This window comes from Falco peregrinus, chromosome 3 (genome assembly GCF_023634155.1).
Source record: "Falco peregrinus isolate bFalPer1 chromosome 3, bFalPer1.pri, whole genome shotgun sequence".
Taxonomy (NCBI): domain Eukaryota; kingdom Metazoa; phylum Chordata; class Aves; order Falconiformes; family Falconidae; genus Falco; species Falco peregrinus.
Window position 1 is genome coordinate 19,111,908 of NC_073723.1, and position 18,377 is coordinate 19,130,284.

General features: G+C 40.0%; 1 protein-coding gene across 3 annotated transcripts in view; it reads left to right on the forward strand.

The window, feature by feature from the left end:
* ATAD2 (ATPase family AAA domain containing 2) overlaps window positions 1-18,377 on the forward strand; it is a 35,192-nt gene that overhangs the window by 1,168 nt on the left and 15,647 nt on the right. For 2 of the 3 annotated variants that reach the window (XM_055799432.1, XM_055799433.1), the window contains exons 2-15: window positions 3,006-3,148; window positions 3,661-3,710; window positions 5,118-5,271; window positions 6,545-6,638; window positions 7,612-7,696; window positions 10,668-10,778; window positions 11,251-11,359; window positions 12,341-12,463; window positions 13,402-13,510; window positions 13,733-13,848; window positions 15,106-15,280; window positions 15,953-16,041; window positions 16,339-16,498; window positions 18,111-18,201. In XM_055799432.1, the coding sequence (XP_055655407.1) occupies window positions 3,006-3,148; window positions 3,661-3,710; window positions 5,118-5,271; window positions 6,545-6,638; window positions 7,612-7,696; window positions 10,668-10,778; window positions 11,251-11,359; window positions 12,341-12,463; window positions 13,402-13,510; window positions 13,733-13,848; window positions 15,106-15,280; window positions 15,953-16,041; window positions 16,339-16,498; window positions 18,111-18,201 (1,609 nt within the window). The remainder of the gene's footprint in view (window positions 1-3,005; window positions 3,149-3,660; window positions 3,711-5,117; window positions 5,272-6,544; window positions 6,639-7,611; window positions 7,697-10,667; window positions 10,779-11,250; window positions 11,360-12,340; window positions 12,464-13,401; window positions 13,511-13,732; window positions 13,849-15,105; window positions 15,281-15,952; window positions 16,042-16,338; window positions 16,499-18,110; window positions 18,202-18,377) is intronic. The other variant, XM_055799434.1, reaches the window with a different exon arrangement.

Below are 18,377 nucleotides of genomic sequence, written 5' to 3' on the forward strand. Positions count from 1 at the left end.
ACAAAGCTCTGTTTAGCAATCAGGACTAATTTGTGTTTTATGTAGGTTGCGGGGGTTACCTTAGTTTTAGGTTAAAGTGCTTTAACGAGTGAACACTTTAGTTAAGCTTTTTATAACTTTACTCTAGTAGAAAAGGGACAACTGCCACGATTATACAGGATGACTTACAGGACAGGTTGTGCTATCTGCATCTCAGATACTTTAATACTTTAATAACTGAACCAGTTTGCTTTGAGTACATTCTTTTTAATGCAGCCTTCAAACTAAATTCTTCTCTGCTCTTTCCAAGTCACGCTTTTCGCTGCAGGGTGTCCTGCATTTTCATACAGGCAGAGCAGATTCTGCTCAGAAGTGGGCTGCTCTTCAGGGGAGCCCTGCCTTGGGGTGATGCTTGTAGTGGACGCCTGTTTCCTTCCAGCAAAACTCTTTTTCAGGATTTTCAGTTGTGTGCATTAATGTATATTTTTTCATTAGTTTCAAGTCTGCTGAAGTAAGAAGGAATAAATTATTGGGGTGGTGCTTGTTTACAGGCTTTTTGGGTGGGGTTTTTTGTTTGTTTTTTTTGTTGTTGTTTTTAACATGTACTATGTATATCCCTCTGTAACTGTCCTTGGACACTCAGTCAAACCAGTGACCTGGCCTCCTGTTTACCTCATGCACAGATGCAGGAGGGTCACTGGCCCAGACGTATGGCTTCTCCAAGTAGCTGCCCCTAGCCTAGCACTTGGCTCTGACACCCCCACCCCCACCCATGTCTGTCCTGGACTTGTGGCCTTCCCAGTACCTGGTTCCTAAAACTTGAGTGACTTGCCAGTTATGCTGGCTTCATGTCTGTCAGTGATGGTGTGAGCCATGGGGAGCGTGGCCCTTTCTCCCACTGCTGGCACTTGGACCTCTGTGCCATGGCACCCAGCCAGAAATGCCATTAAATAAGAAGTGAGGACAGACTCTAGTAATCGGCATCCCATAATGACTCCTTCTTGGCAGAGGCCATTGCTGGGTCTGTTAGGTGACCCTCCAGGCCCCAGGGGTCCCTTACCCTGAGCCAGGCTTTGGGTCGATAGATGGCCTTGCAGGGAGTGGGGCTGGGCTGCTCCCCAGTGCTGTTACTGGGGTGCCTCTACCCAACAGTGCTTCCCTGATGCTTTTGTTTTATGCAGATTAGCCTTTAACCACATAAGATGACATTATAGGTAGTTCCCAGGCATGCCTGTAGATTTTACAGAATGGTATATAAGCCGTGGTCTTGCCAGCTGTAGGAATAATACAAGTACCTTTGCAGGTGAGAGAATATTGTTATTTCCTGGCCTAAGGTGTGTTTTTTTTCTAGTTGTCTCGGGGATAAATGCTGGAAGTATAGTCTTTTTGTGCACGCTCCTGTGTGTGAGCATGCACAAAAACCTGCCTTCTTCAAATAAAGGTAGGGCTGTGTCAAATTAAGTTCAAAGGCTTTCTGTTACAACTTCTTAAGCCTTTGAGAGGAAAAATGTTAAAGGTAACTGACAGAGGAGGCTGCTCCTCGTTAAGGGTCGTCTTACGTAGTTGTGGTTTAACCCCAGCCAGTAACTAAGTACCATGCAGCTGATTGCTCAATCCCCCATGCCCCTGAGGGATGGGAAAGAGAATCGGCAAGGAACGTAAAACTTGAGGGATGAGTGATTTAGTAATTGAAGTAAAATAAAAACAATAATATTATAACAATTATAATGAAAAGGAGGGAGAAGGGGAGAGGAATGAAATCCGAAGAGAAGGGAGAAAAGAAAACAAGTGATGCACAGTACAGCTGCTCACCACTTGATGACTAATGGCCAGCTAGTCCATAAGCAGCAACTGGCAGCCCTGGCCAAGGCCGCCCCCGCCTAGTTTCTATACTGAGCACAATGTCATATGGTATGGAATATCCCTTTGGCTAGTTCGGGTCTGCTGTCCTGGCTGTGTCCCTTCCCTATTTCCCGTGCCCCTACAGCCCTCTCCCTGGCAGGGCCCGAGAAAACTGAAAAGTCCTTGAGTTGGTATAAACATTACCTGGCAACAACTGAAAACATCAGTGTGTTATCAATGTTGTTCTCACACCAAATCCAAAACACAGCGCTGCACCAGCTACTAAGAAGAAAGTTAACTCTATCCTGGCTGAAACCAGGATACTCTGCAAGGGCTTTGCATGTGCATCATTACCCTCTTGTAGTGGCCACTGCAGAAGTGTCATCACACTTCTGTCATCGTCTCTATCAGCTACTAATGGAAGTAGCCATTGGAAGAAGCCTCTTTGTAAAGTTCCTGTGAACAAGTAGAATAATCTGGTCTGTTTTCTGCCCTTTTCAGTGTGATTTAGTTTGGCATACTCTTAACTAAACTTTGGGTTGTAAATGGAACAAACTCCCTCTCATGGTCATCACAGCTTTCCTTGCTTAGTAGAAGTGAGTAGTACTCATCTACCTTGCAGAAATGCCAATGTGAACGAGATGAACAGCTGTAAAAAAAAATTGTATTTTCCGTTCCCTTTGGTTTCCTGTAGATAAATGCCATCCTCCCGAATGAAGTCTTTGAATGTCCCTCTGAATGCAGTTACAAATGGAACCAAGATAGGAGAAAAACTCCCCTAACTAGATTTTAATCCCAGGATGAGCAAGGTCAAGCTTGATTGCTCCTCTGAACCAATTTTGAAATTAAAAAAAAAAGAGGGTTTTTTGGTGCTTTGTTTCCATGAAACACTTGAGTTTATATGAAAGACTTTGCTGCAGTAATTTTTTCAGAGGATATTAAGCTCAAGTTGTCCACAAGAAAAGTGTGGCAGAGGGGAGCTTTAGCTTTGAAAGCTGTTTTGTTTGTTTTTTTTTTTTTTTCTCGAGAGCTACTTCTTGGTGCAGAAGTAGTTCAAGGCTTACATGTCGTTAACTTACTGAGTCAGGAGAGTTACAGAATAAACTTGCCTAAATGAGGCAGAATTTCCTTAACTCAACATATATGGTTCAGATAAATACATTCTTATTTCTTGCTTTACCTAGGAATTTTCCTCTGGCAAAATTGAATGTTTCAATGGACACTGTTTAAGATCAATGAGAAAAAACATGCCGCCCTGTTCAGACTCCAGCTTTGACAAAAGCATGGAAATACTAAGTGAAAATGTCAATCGAAGTCACTTTACAAGGTATTGTATTTCTAGGTGTTCATTCTCAGTTCAATCTATAGAATGAAAAGGAAAATGGAAAGCATTCGCAATGAGTCATGTCATGATAAATCTACAGATAAAAATCTGCAGAGGGGTATGATTCTGTTAATGTTGGTGTCAGTATCTTCGAGTGAGAATCACTCTTGGTAAAAGTCTTCTGCTTGTATTAAAAACATGCATCTTTTCCCAGCTGCTTTGAGATCTCCTCAACTTCAGTTACTGAGATGATACTTGCCCTATTGAGACTTGAAGATAAGCAGGTTAGGAAATGTCTGTCCTTACAGAACTGTGTGCATATGGTACATGGCAGGCTTGGGATCTGAATCCTCCTTGTGGTCCACAGGCTTTTCTTTGCATGGTGTAGAGCACCAGATTATAAACTTGGCGAGGTTCCCCAGTCTTCAGGGGGAACTATAAAATGCAATAGAATACTTCTGTACAATAATTCTAATACAGTAATTATTTTCTCCTTTCCTCTGTCTTTAATGTAGGCAGTTGGCAAAGCCGAAATCAGACCAAAAAAAAGGCAACTATAAAGAAAGTAAGTAGTGGTAATTCCTTAGGATTCCTTTGTAGCCTGGTTTCTGAGAAGGATTGCATTTGGTCACTCTATTTAACCTGGCCCCAAAAACTTCTGAACTCATGAGCCAGAATCAGTTGAAGTTGCGAGAATAGGTATCTCAAAGATAGTGAACTTCCTCTGTGCTTGTGAAAAGAGGTAGATGAAAATAGGAGGATATGCTATTAAGGCCTTTCTGGCTTGGGGGAAATGCAGCATGAATTCCAGTCTGCTCTTACGCACTAGAGAATCTGTTCCTTAGCTCAGGTTTCTTCATGGTGTGGATTTTCTGGAGTCTGCAGGACACAAATTAATTGAAAGTGGCTCTTGCAAATAAGAGGCGATATTGCAGTGCTGTAATATATGGGAGTTAAAAAGCTAGTTAGGTTGTGAGATGTACAAACCCACTGATGTGGGTAAGGTGTCACTGAAGTTCAGCGATTTACCTTGGAAACGAATTGCTGTTCTGAGTACACACAGAGGCTCGGTGCCGTGAGGCTGCTTGCTGGCAGCTGGGAAAGTTGCTTAGCTCCCGTCAGCATCCTGCCAGCCACTGGCTGAATGTGGGAAGGGGCCTGAAATACACTTGGTGTGCAGTAATTGAGGTTGTACTTGTGCAATGTAAATTGTTATTTACTGAGTTCAAACTTAGTTTTATAGTTGATGATGCATATCATGTGCATCATACTCATATTTGATATGCAATATCAAAGCATAGCGGTGTTTATACTAACACGGTGATGTATCTGCTGCTTTCTCACTGACTTCTCTTTAATGATAAATTAAAGTTTAAATGATAGTGCAGGTAACGAACCCGTGGTAAAGGATGCTGTGTGGTAAATACCATGCAGTTCTTTTCTTAAAGCAAGCAAACTTTGGAGTTCTTTTGTATTTGGGAGTTTATCTTGAGTCATTTCTTCGAGAGCTTTTGTGTTATGATGCAGAAAAAGTGATGCATCCTTAAACAGTGTACTAAAAATTTGAATCCTAAGAAGAGACTTGCCACAGGAACAATTTTTAACAAAACCTATTAGGCACAATTTTACATGAATGGAGTAAGAACACCTTAGAGAGAGGTATTTGTTGTTTTTCAGTAAGAAGTAACGGGAATAAACTTGCCTCCTGCATGGAAAAAAAGTTGTGTGTGTGTTTTCATCAGACTGACTTTCCAGTCTATTAAAAAGTTGCTATACCAGTCATGCTTTTAAGTTGGTAGTTTAAACATAATTTTAGTTGAATGCTGTGGTCATGACAATAACTTCTAATTAGTCTTTAAAAAAAAAAATCAATCCACTGCAGATTTTTTTTACATTTTACTGTAACAATGGTGAAATAAAGGGAGTAATATATTTTCTGTCTCAAAATATTTTATATATTGATGCATTTTAGTCACTAGAACGCTGAAGACCAGAGCTGATGCAAAAGCTGCAGAACAAGTCCGTGAAGAAAATGGGGATTTGGAGGTCCGCCGAAGCTGCAGACTTCAACGAAGTTATTACAGCACTACAAATCAATCTGTCTTGTTTGACAAACTGATAACAAAGTAAGTAGGGTTTGTTTCATTAACTTGCAAAGCTATTAAAATGTGCCTTTTTAGCAAGCCTTGGTATTGCGGCATACTACTGGCTAGGGACCTTCGCCTTTGTGTGACATCATAAAGAGGTATGTTACGCCTGGCAACAAGAACCCAGTGCATTCCGTGGTTAGGCTAAGACTCCCCTTTGCTGTTGATCTCTTCCGCTTCCTCTGCCTGTGCCGGTATGTCCTGTGATTATTGTTAATTAATGGGTTTATCTAAGGTGTGGGCCTTTGTACTTCACAGCCAAGCTGTTTAACGTGAGTTTTTTGCGAACAGGTGCTTGTAGCTGTTGAAGACTTGCAGGGGTGAGAGTGTGTGGCAGGATGCATTGGGAAGGTGCTTCATAGGTAAAGAACTTGGGCACACACAGTGTCCCAGCTGGCCACTGGTGTGTCAGTTTGGGGATTGCCAGTTGCGGAGAGATCTTCATACTAGAGGAGCATCTTTTATGCATGGGCTGGCTGGGTTTGTGTGTTGTGTTGTGAACCAAAATGATGGCTTTGTGTCATGACTTCCAGTAGATGTAACTTGCCCTCCAATTCAATTTCCTTAGTATCAGAAGCACCTTCATTTTTAATTAACTTTTATTCCATGCTTACAGACATTTTTATAATGCTCGGTTGAGGTAAGATACTGAGGAAAGTTAGATACTGCCAAAGCAAAGTAGGCCTAGTGTTTCTGCCTGTCTATCCATGGCTTAATTCTCTTTGTAAAGCCCAGATTGACATCATTTTCTGAAAGGTTTGCGAAGTGTAACAGCAGTGAGATATGTTTTCCAATATATGTATATAGTCCTGGAAAATCAACATGAAAATTAAAGAGAAGAATAAGCAACCTGTTGTCTGAGGAAGGCTATGGCCTAAAAAAGTCTTAGTGGCATCATGCAGAGCAACTTAAGTGCTATTAAAACCTGCCATAACTTGTTACCTTACTGTGATCTTCAGAGTTCTTTTTTTCTTGCTAAAACATTATTTTTTTTACTGTGTTCAGCAAGATGGGAAAATAAACCTGAAAACAGTGTATGTTTGCAAATCCTCTAAGGCTTGTTCTTAAATCTCTCTATGAAAAAGTAAACATTTGACTTAATTTTTAAGTAGTGCTTAAAAACTTGACCAAGTGTCAATGACTCTTCCTTTGTGCATACTATATTAAAATGTCACTGATTGTACTGTTTTACATTGGGTTTTATGTACTGGCCTGTCTTTGCTCTTCTTACATGCCAACTCTTTTATGTTAGTACTGCAGAAGCAGTCTTGCAAAAAATGGATGACATGGAGAAGATGCGTAGACAGAGGATGATGGAAGGCCTTGGGGTGTTGCACGGTGCAGAGGTATGTACAAGTGTATTTTACTGTTTTTGTGTTAGTGGTTTGTTTCACATAGGGAAATTATTTAGTTATAATTTGAAGTGAGCTGAGATAACTTCTTCCAAAGACTAGCATAGTCTAAAGTAACGTTTGTTTTTATTCTCTAGTCGTAATTTAAAATCTTACTGTTAATGGTCATGCTGGAGATACGCTGCAAGGGTGGAGGAAGTACCTTCTTCAGAAGACATGAAATAGCAGTTCTATGCTGAACTACGTCTTCTACTAAGCTTTCTGAATTGCTTTATGATTTTTGGACACTGTTTACAAAACAGCTGTTTGAGGGCTTGGGTTTTCTCTTCAAATCTTACTAAAAATTGAATTAATTGATGTCTGCTTTATCTGTGTTTGTTCTTGTGCAGCCTTGCCTGTGAGCTTAAGTAGTCCTTTGTTCCTAGAGGAACTTTCTTCTTAGTTTTGCTCTATTAAATTAAGTTGTTCTGCTGTCTTTTTGAAGACAGACACTTCATTTTTTTAAACACCTTCATAGTCTGCTTTCATAGTTTTGGGGTTTTTTTTTGTCTTATAGGTGAATTTACACCCCCCCCCTTTTTTTTTTTTTTTAACAAAACCAGAATTGTCAGTAAGTACATGGTATATAATCTCTCAAATGCCCATTTGAATCCTTTTTTGTTTGCTGAGAATTGCTTTGTCCTGTGTACTGCCATGCTTTTGAACTATGAACCTGTGATTAATAAAGTCAGGTTTTTTGTCTGGGTAAGTATTTAACTATCACATGTACTGAACCCTATTTTAGAGCAGAAATTCTTGTTACTGTTCCTGCGTGCCAGAATGCTGTTGCTCTTCTCTCTTCCTGTCCCTTAATGTAATATTTTGTGTACATGGAGTGCCTTGATAATGTTACTGTGTAGGCACCAAATATGCCCATGTCAGGTTTTCTGCACATTTGTGACTGATCTTTGGGTTTTGTTTTAATTAGGAAAACCTCAGTATGTACTCACGAGGAAAGAAAGGAATCCAAAGATCCTGCAAAGAAATAGCTGAAAATCAAGTTGACATTGTAGGTTAGTTATAAGTTTTCTTTACTATGCTTTAGCCAAAAGCCTTACCTCAAATAGTTGAGACAAGCTGAATTAATGGGTATTTTTCATCTATTAAAAAAAATAAGCTGTATTCCTGTTGACGTTGCAAGCCATAGTCATGGACTCCAGAGCTGAGCTGTTGGTCCTGGTTTCAGCCAGCCAACATTAAAGCACGACAACTGTAGTGAGCTCAGAACAGCTATTCAAAGAAAAAAAAAAAGCAAAAGTCAGTTCTTTTTGAAAATGTTTACAAGATCAAAGGCAACAGATGGCTGTGGACAGGTGGGATTACAAAGAAATGGGATGGTATTACTCAGGATGAAAAGGGGTGGTCTCACTACAGCAGGAGCATGACAGCTTTCATGGTTTTGAGCAGCACAGCAAGAATTTTCAGGAAGTAGGGTAGACTGCCAGATGTGTATGGAAAGCTCCTTCTGAGTGTGAAGACCAGCAGGGGAAAAGATAGTGTTGTTCATTTTTGTGTTTAGCATGTAGTCAGTGGAAGCTGCTGTCCAGGCTGCTAATGAGGACCCGTCATCCTGGTACTCGGAGGGAAATAACATGAAGCACAAGGTTAAATTGTAAGAGGCCATATTAACTTTGTTTGAAGTGGGGGGGAAAATCTTTTAAGGTTTTAAGGAGAATGATAGTTGCGTGAGTCCAGTGATCCTTGTTAGGAGCTTTCTGGGTGGAACAGAATGGGGCAAGGCTGTACTTAAAGACAGAAGAGGATGTGGCAGTAGTTGAGCTGACCAGTGTTAGACTTTGTGATGGATGTCCTCTGCAGGCCCACAACAGAGCTCAGAGAGACAGTGGCAGGAGGAGGAGCCCAAATAATACTCTGCCAGGCCCCTACCAAGGCCATCAGCCCATCCAAGTCCTATCTGCACAAGTCCAGAGGAGCACAGGGGTGCGCAGTGGCAGACAGGGACCCAAATCAAGGACTCAAATCAAAGAGGAGCGACTGTCTTGCCTGGGCCCCTCCCAGGTTCGTCCCATCAGCCCCAGTGTCCCAGGTGTGAAAGCCATCCGGAGGAGTCATCAGGGACAGCTCTCAGATCATCTTTTGGACTAAGAGTTTACTGTCTAGGGGTGGGAGGTATTGTGAGATGCAGGGAAAATGCAGTTTGCACAGGGCTTAGTGTGGGGGTTTTAGGGCAGGCAGAAACCAAAGACAGGACGAGGGAGGTCTTCAGGTGATTTTGGGAGGAAGAAGAATGGGAAGAGAGAGGGGCAAGAAGATAAAAAGGACTGGTCACATGGAAATAGTTTGCTGGTCAATAGTCTTGATTGACCATGCCCTGTGCCCCATCACCTGTCTATCAGACCATGAAGAAGAGACAATTTATGCGGTACCCAATGAGGGCAGCAGATTTATGCAGTACCCAGTGAGGGCAGCATCTTGTACGTGTTACACAGACTGTGTAAGACTTGATCCCTGGCAGTGGAGACGTACAAAAAGGTTCAAGTTAGATGTCCAGGTGTTAATGAGCACTGGGCTGATCTTGTTCCTCATTGTGAACAGGCCAGAGTGCAGTCTGTTAGGCCTGTTATTAGTTTGACTCAGCCTGTGGCTACCAGGTGTGAACTGCGGTGGTCAGACCACCTTGTAGAGCAGTGAGAGACCACCTGGACGCACAGAAGTCCAGCAAGAGGCTGACCTAAAGAAACCAAGGTAGGGTAAGGCGTTAAGAAAAAGAAATGTGAGTAAGCATGCCAAGGGCATTTGACCGGTAAGGGAGAAGGACAGCTGAGTCATCATTTGGAGATGTAGTTAGAAGATCAACTCCTAAGGCTTTATAGGAGTATCTTTAATACAAGGCATGGGCAGTCTAGGGGGAGGACCTATATGTTTTGGATCAAGTGTGTGGATTTCAAGGTGTTGGGCAGGAGAGACTTGTAGAAAGTAATTATAAATAGTCTGTTGGGTGGGAAATAAGAGATGGGGCAGTTAGTTGGTGATCAAAGTGGAAACTCTGGTATTCTAAATTAGGAGGAAACTATAATACACTTTTATAATGAAAAGCATGCCAGGAAGGAGTGGGGAAACCGTGTCAGTGTTGGTGTAAAGAAGTTGAGTGGAGCAAGGGGAAGGACTAGAGGAGCAGAGAAGCAGAGAAATTCTTGCCTCTGACAAGAGTGTTGGAGTACCAAAGACTGGGGATGGTAGTGATGCCAAAATAATTTTTCAGTTTTCAGTGTGCTGTCTGTGTATCTTGTGTAACTTACCTTCAGAAAGCCACGTGACCTTTGGGGGGGAAGAAATAAAAAGGGTAGTGCTTTCCATGGAATAATGAAGAAAATTTTGGTGAGCTGGTAGGTGAACCAAGCATGCCCATTCCTCACCTGGTGTCCACTATTAATGTGAGAGGGTATTAAGAACTTGCTAGGTAATTTCACTCCGTTTTTTGTATGCTTCCATCTTACACAAAAAACTTGAAGTTACTTTACAGAAGCTAGTAACATAAACTGTATGCATTTGATGTTATTTTCTGATTGGGGAAGTTCAGACCTGTGACTTGCCCATTATTGCTCATGTAATCTGTGGCAGAGCTAGGACTTGGATTACCATGTGTAGTTTTACCCCTATAGAGTATTAAAAACATTTCCTTGAAACACTTTCTCAAAACAACAAGAAATGACTTTCTGAAATAGTGGTTTTCAGAGGAGCTATGTCTTAACTAAGCAAGATGACAGAATTGTTGGTTCTAGGACTGGTGAGAAGTCACCCAGCAATTTCAGTGAGGACAGAACAATGCCTACATGCATGCTTCTCTGTGTTTTATAATTTCTGGAATGTATCTTCCATGAATTGGTCTCGCTTGTTACGGGTTTTCTGATCTATTGTATCATTAACCTGAAGGTAATGGTAAAACCTATAGGCATGTGTAGTGCATTTTGAATTTCATATCATTTGCGACAGTACTTAAACAGTTATGTTTATGTACACTAGTGTCATCGGAAGAAAGTGAAGAGAAAGATGATGATGATGGTGAAGGCACTCGAAAGCGTTATGACTTTCGACAGAGGAAAACTGTTGAGCGCTATCAAGCTCCATTGCAAAGTAGGTTATATGCTCAGTTTCTCTTAAGAGCTAATTCTTGCATATAAGTGCAGGTGTTTTTTTTTTTTAAATGAAAATATACACACACACTCAACTTAAATTTCTTATCTGCGTTCTTCAAGTAAATTTTTTTGAATGTATGTATCCTGTGCACATTACATTTGCCATCTCTCTGCGTACTGGTGTTTTTCAGTAAAAAAATGACCTATGTATCCCTGAAAGAATAGCAATTAAACACACTTGATAATCACACTTTTGTGGTCTTTAGTTACTTTTTACAGGTGTGCATTTGTTTTCTTCTACTGTTCACTGATTTTTAAAAAAAAACAAAAGCATTCCCTCCTACTCAAATCACTTGAAACTTCCCCTGAACTTAGATGGGTGAAAGACATCACGTCTTTTTCCTCCTTCACTATCCTGCTTTCTCTTAAACTTGTTTGTAACATTATTCCAAATTCCTTACTTTCAACAGAGCCAAAACAACGTAAGGTAGAATTTTTGGGCCAGTCTTCACCTGTCAGACAGCGCTACTCATTTAGAAGTGCTCGGACACAAGGCTCTCGCTGCAAACAAGCTGACAGGTTGGTGTGTGGTTAGTGGTAGTTCTTACAGGGCTGTCAGTCACAATGCTGAATAATGCTTTCGAGGGTGTTTGGATTGGTGGCAATTATTAGTATGGTTATTGCTGTGATAGTCTGAGGGTATAAAAAAAAAAGGAAATGTTGGAGGGGCCATACTTCTTATTAGCCATTAGCTTTTTTACATGCAGTATTTGTGGTCACTTGTAAGGTGATTCTGAAGGTTGGGGCTGAGATTGTGTTGACTGAAATTCTTTTGCTCTGGAATTGAAGCCAGGATCTCCCTCTGAAAATCTTAGACTATTTAATCTTGAAGGATACAGATTATTTTCTTAAACTGGAGATAATTTAGAGTGAGAGCCTGTATGGAAGTTTCAATAGATTTCTTTTTTTTTTTCATTCACTCAAATACTGAGTCTTGTTTCTCTTTGAATTAGTTAATGTTTCTGTATGAAACTATTCTTAAATGAGAAAAATGCTAAATGAAATTATAAATTACAAATTGCAGTAGTAATGAGAAATGGGTTTTGGATCCTTTAAGCAGTTGTTAGAGCATGGAAAATACTGTCTCTTGCTAGGTATTAGCACATTGTTTAGCATCCTTGAAAGCAGATAGTTACGGAAGGAAGGGTTTTTGAAGCCAAATTAGTCAATAAGTTTAAAAGGTTTACATTTCACAGAATGGATGCATAATGCCGAGTGAAACTCTGTGTGTGGGTGTGAGAGGCAGAGACTGGGCAAAAGGAGTAATTTGTTTGAGATGTCTTTGTGAAAAAGTTAAACAGTTTACCTTCCTAAGAAAAATACATGATTTTCCTCATGACACCAACATTTAAATGTGCTTTGAAATCAGATTCACAAGGAGTACAATGACCTGAAAACTTTGTAGATCTCAAAGTAAATTCTGAGGTAGAATTCACTTAAATTGTGGTATTACTTGGTGTGTACTTTAATTTTGTCACTTGCTTGTTTAAACATTTGCAGACGGAGACACGCAGCCCACAACAGTGATTCTACATCCTCTTCCCCATCGTCTTCATCTGATGATGAAGAGCATTTTGAGAGACGTAGGAAGAAGCAGCACAGCTGTAACAGAGATTTAAGAAGGTTAATGAAATTGGACAATAGGGGAGGGAGGAGTCTACTTGAGAGGAGTTTGCTTCTACCTAACCATGATGCGTTATCTTGTACACTTTCTAAATTGTGACAATATTTAATCATATCTGCTGGTACTGACAACTGTAACTGGACTCCCTAAACCTGGATTTTTAGAGTTGATTTTTAGTAAGTAATTTGATTTCTAGGCAGGAATGGAGGGAGGCACTTCGATGTCATGTTTGAATATAAAATTCTGCTGCTCCTATGCTTTACAGTAGTTTTTTCATAAAGAAAACCACTGTAACAGAAAATGGTATAAACAGGGGAAATGATGGAGGTTTTGCTACTTAACAAATTTCTAGAAAAAATGATTTTAATAACAGACTCAGTTTTCAGCCCAATGTCTTTCAGATGTGTGTGTCTTCTGGCACACACGTCCCAAAGTCCTCAGGAAGGAGCAGCAGTGGTGGGCAGCTCCTTAATTCTTAATTCTTACTTATTAATTAATAACATTAATCGACGCTGAAATAAGTATCCCCTTGGGCTGTAACTTATTGAATGTAGAAGCAAAAAAATCTTTGAAAGATGTCAGTGTGGTTTGAGGGGTTCTTCCATCACACAAATCAAGGTCAGTTCATGGTCTCCAGATATGGAATAACTTGTTCTAAGTGTGCATTCATGTATATGCTGTGTTCATTGGCATGGATATTCTGAAGTGCTGGGAGTAGTTAATTAACTCAGTGTAACGTCTGGAGCAACCATCTTCCTTTCTTTACCCACGGATATCACATATACAGCAACTTGAACAAATATTGAACTATTCAGGAAGTTTATGCTCATTTATAAGGTCTTGTGCATTCATTTGCCATCATTATAAAAGCAAAAAAGTCTTCTAGCTGTGTCTGAAGTTAGAAAGCATTTTTCTCTTTCTCCTTTATTCAAATCAGGTGTCTTCCACTAAACTTTCGGACAGATGACTTGAAGGGAATTCACAAGGATCGAATGAAGATCGGAGCAAGTCTGGCTGATGTTGATCCAATGCAAATAGATTGTTCGGTAAGTATTTTTAGTACATTGTGTCAGTGAGATGTTTCCAGTGTTTATGAAAGCTTTCAATAACGTGCCATCTACAACTGCCTTGGTTTACAGTTTTCTCTTAAGCAGTTTGAAAATTGCCCAGAACATTTCCTTCATGCTGACACAGAATTTCTGATGGAATCTTATCAAGGTTGCAGCTTTTTAACATACAAAAATGTGTTCTGTTGTATTTATCTTTAGGTTCGATTTGATGGTGTGGGTGGTCTTGCTGACCACATTGCAGCTTTGAAAGAGATGGTTGTTTTTCCATTGCTTTATCCAGAAGTCTTTGAGAGATTGAAAATTCAGCCTCCCAGGTAACAGACATTGTTAAAATTCTAATTCATGTGTTTTCAGGAGAATATTCAACTACGGTATCAATCTGTTTGCATGCTTCAGAATTTTCAGCAGTGTTGATGGGGGGTTTTAGCAGTAGTAAAAAGTAATTTAAAACTGATAGAATCCAGCATACATGTAGGTTCAAAGATGTACTGTGTGGTGAGAATATACTTTAGAAGTGAAGTGTCTGCCCTTTAAAAGGTGGGGTTGGGGTTCTATGTACAGCTCAACTTGATCAGTTTATAAGCAGGAAGGAATTATGTACTGGAAGTCAACTGTCATTTGTTTCTTGGAAATCCAGTTGTCTCTGCCACTGATTTTTTTTTTTTTTTTCCTCCTCTCATCTTTTTGCCCCGGGTGCTTAAGTACCGATTTTACAATTGATAGGACTTGAAACTGGAACCTTGTAGTGGTTGTTGTGCTTGGGCTAAAATAAAAATCTGTCCACTTCTCACACTACTAAATTAGTTCTGTGTTATGAAACAAAATTAATAGAGATTTAAGTGTTAGCTTTATATATTCTGGTCAGCAGACTCAATCATGGTATATTGAAAGATCAAATTCTTTGCTTTCAGTAAATTTAAAAGTATTACAAAGAATGAAAAGAATATCTTTCCATGTTTTGCTTCTTTATTCATGGAAATACTTTTTGAAACAGCAGTGCATTGGCTTTTGTTAGGTGATGGCTATATTTATCTGGAAATGCAGGATACCCTCCCAGCTTTAGGCTTCCTCCTTGTTTATCATTGGCAATGGGAGACAAAAATCCAGTAACTTAAAGCTTTTTAAGGGAGAATTAAGTGCTTTAATATCAACTCTTGCTTTTTTTTTTTTTTTTTTTAAACAAGAATGAATATGGAGAATGTCAGTGAAAAATGAACTGGTGATTCATATGTTAACCCAGTCTCAGATTCTGTACTGAAGTTTGTTCTTGATGGGCTCTGCTGTCCTGTAATCACCCCTGTTAGTTTGTTAGCAGTTTTGCAAGTGTCCTTCTGGGACACTACATTGTTTTGTACATCTGCGTTGTCCATTTCATTTGCTTCCTTGTTGAATTGTGTAGGAAACACAAAACTTCCATCTCTTTTGACTTTTCTCACACTTGAGCTGTTAACCGCTATCTTATACTGTGTTTTGTTTAGGAAAGAAGAGTTGTGTGTTTAGGGGTAGGGGTTGTAATAGATGCTTTTCCATGACAGTTTTTTTTTCTCATGTGACTCTCTTTGTAATTGCAGAGGCTGTCTATTCCATGGTCCACCAGGGACTGGAAAGACACTGGTTGCTCGTGCACTGGCTAATGAATGTAGCCAAGGAGACAGGAGAATAGCCTTTTTCATGAGAAAAGGTGCCGACTGCCTGAGTAAATGGGTGGGGGAATCTGAACGACAGCTCCGTTTATTATTTGATCAGGTGAGGTTGAAATGTGCCATGTGTTCTATCTGAGTTGTAACTGATTTTCTGTGGTTAATATTTTTAAGGGGAACTCTTTGTGTGTGTGTTGTCAGTTTCTTCCCTTGAAATGGGATTGTCAGTGTTTCCATTTTCAGCGGGTTGTTTAGGGGCTTGAAATCTTGAGAAGTATTGGGAAAGATTAGTAAAACAAATGGTAAAACCTTGGAAAGTAACCTCACGCACCCCTCAAAAAAACCCCCAAACCGAACAGCCACAAAAACTGTTTCAAGAGGCAGGAGCTAGTGGCTTTAGATCAGAGGGAGAGAGATGCAGGCTGAAAGCATGGTCCTTTAAATTTGTAACAGAAGCTTGCCTTCAGAACCTGTAATTGAATGAAGGCCCAGGTTTGTTCTTGGTGGTTGCCAAATAGCTGTAAAAATTACTAGTTTGATTTGTTCCCTGTCACTGAGTCTCAGTGGGTTGGCACAGGCTGCTGTGCCACTTACTCCATTAGGTTGGTTAGTTAGAGATGCCTGGTGCTAGTCTGAAAAGTCTAGTTCCAGTGACTTTCCAACCATCGTGTTATTCGTGCATTTTCTTCTTAAAATAGTGCAGCTTCTGTTGATTTCCTTTAGTTCCTGATTTCTTCAGTAGTTTACTTCTGTTGATATTCCTGTTTTTTCATGCTAGGCCTACCAGATGCGACCTTCAATTATTTTCTTTGATGAGATAGATGGACTTGCTCCTGTGCGATCCAGCAAACAGGACCAAATTCACAGGTAGTACATTTTTTTTTTTTATATCTACAGAGAAGCTGCTTGATCTTTGTGAAAAGAACATAAACTTGGGAGATTTTTAAACAGTAATTGAAAACAATTCACTAAGCTTGATAACAGCACAAGATCTGTGTGTGATAAAAACCTTATCTGTGTTTTTATGTCTTAAAAACGAGTGTTTCATTAACCAGCATCTCCTTAATAAAAGCATATTTTTTTTGAGGGGTCATTGGAGAAGGTCATGTGGAATGTAACAAAATTTACTAAACCAGTGAATGAAGTTTACTTTTTTTCTGTTAGCTCGATTGTATCGACACTTCTAGCACTTATGGATGGCTTAGACAGCAGAGGAGAGATTGTGGTAATCGGAGCCACCAACAGACTGGATTCTATAGATCCTGCGTTACGAAGACCTGGACGCTTTGATCGAGAGTTCCTCTTCAGTTTGCCAAATAAAGAGGTCAGAACTTAAACTCAACCTTAATGCTAAAATGGCAAAGTCCATCTTTACAACCAAATGACGTAGCAATCCAGTAGCACGGAGCAGTTCAAGTTGAAATCGGTATTCTACAACTTGGGTAAAAGAGGGGTATCTGGAGAGAGTGTGTTGCACTGTGAAGGGCAGATTTGGTAACTGAATATATGCAATTCAGATGATTTTAACAAGTAATTCTCTAATTAGTTCTGGTTTCACTGTAACCAGCCAAGAAAATGGGGTGCTGCGAGTCCCTGAAATGTTTAAGAAAGAAGGAGTGTGTGAGTTAGCTATAAATTACTGCTGTTGCATCTTGAAAATGAAAGAAATGGTGCGCACACAATCTTTTTGCTAACAAAAACTGTTATCAAGGCTGGTGCTGGAGCAAATTAATATTTTTCATTCCCAAAGCAGTTTGTGTTTGCTTCCTTATTTAATCCACTTAGGCGCTTTCACCCTGAAGTGCCCATGCTCTCAGTTCTTGGTTTATGAGTGGATAGTGAAAGTGACTGTGTTGGATCGTTCCCTGGCTGTGTATCCTGGGGGATACCTCTAAATATTTTGGGATGTGACATTCTCACTGGTACTTATTAGCAGGGACTTGGACAAAGATGTGAAGTACGCTGCACAGGTGCAGGGCTTGGGAAGCGTCTAGTTCAATGGCAGTAGCTAAGCAGTGAAAAAATAGGTATATGACAACCTGTAACAACCAGAAAATATTGTGGGAGGGGGTGGCGGGGAAGTGTGCAAAACTGGAACCCTGTTTTGTTTTGTTTTTTCTCATATAGACTATGACTGATATTTCTTTTTTTTTATGAGCACTTTTTGGAAAAAGGAGAAAATGATTATTGGATTGAAGGCTAGTTAAACTGTGCTAAACAGTGTATTTGAGACAGATGTTTGTTTCCAGTTTTTATCTGCTTTCAGCAACAGGGAAGGAGGTGCCATGAAACAGATCCGATATATGATTTCCTGCTGTGGAGGAATTCTAGAAGTCTGCCATGATTAATCAGGAGATAGTTAAATGAAAGTCTTGCTAAGTCAGAGATGAGGATAGGCAATGTTTGACATTTTCTGGATCAGTGACAGTAGTTTGAGTTGTAATTCTTGTTCTTTGTAGTAATTGTAGCAATTAGAAACTCTGTGCTAGGACTGTTTTCTTTGAATGAACTGGCAGAAGAGCAAAGTTGATGAACTAATGAGACTGTCATCATGAAATTTTGCTAAATTTGAGAGGGTTTTCTTTGAGAAATCTCTGTTTACAGATAAGTTGGTTTCAGTGGTCTTTTTGATTACATTTTTTTCCTGAGGATCATTAAGTCTCATCCTTGTGGAAACTTTGTGGAAGCTGGAAATGCCTTTTCTTTTACTGCAGGCCCCCAGAAAGAGTTTAAGGTAGCATGTTGAGAATTATCAAATTTCCTGTTTGAAAAAGCAGAGAGCATATTAACTGAACTTCCAAATACTCAAAAGTTTAGCAGATAAGAAAAACATTTTTACTTTTGTGAGTGTTTGGAGGGGGGGGGGATTGTGTTTTGATGTTTAGTTTTGAAGAGAACATTTAAGACAGACTAAAATGCAACCATTTTGTTTTCAGGCTAGAGAAGAGATTTTCAAGATTCACACACGAGACTGGATCCCGAAGCCACTGGACACGTTTCTGGCAGAGCTAGCTGAAAATTGTGTTGGTGAGTTTGAAAACTAGGTGAGTTACTGCACGTGACTTGAGTCCTAAGGAATCGGAGCTTGTACCAGGCAGTACCCAAGCTCTTGTGCCGTGCTGCGGGGCAAGGCAGTGAGGCAGCTGCACACCTCAGGAGCAAAGAAAGTGAAATTCTTCTCTTAATTTTCTTTTGTGTTTCTC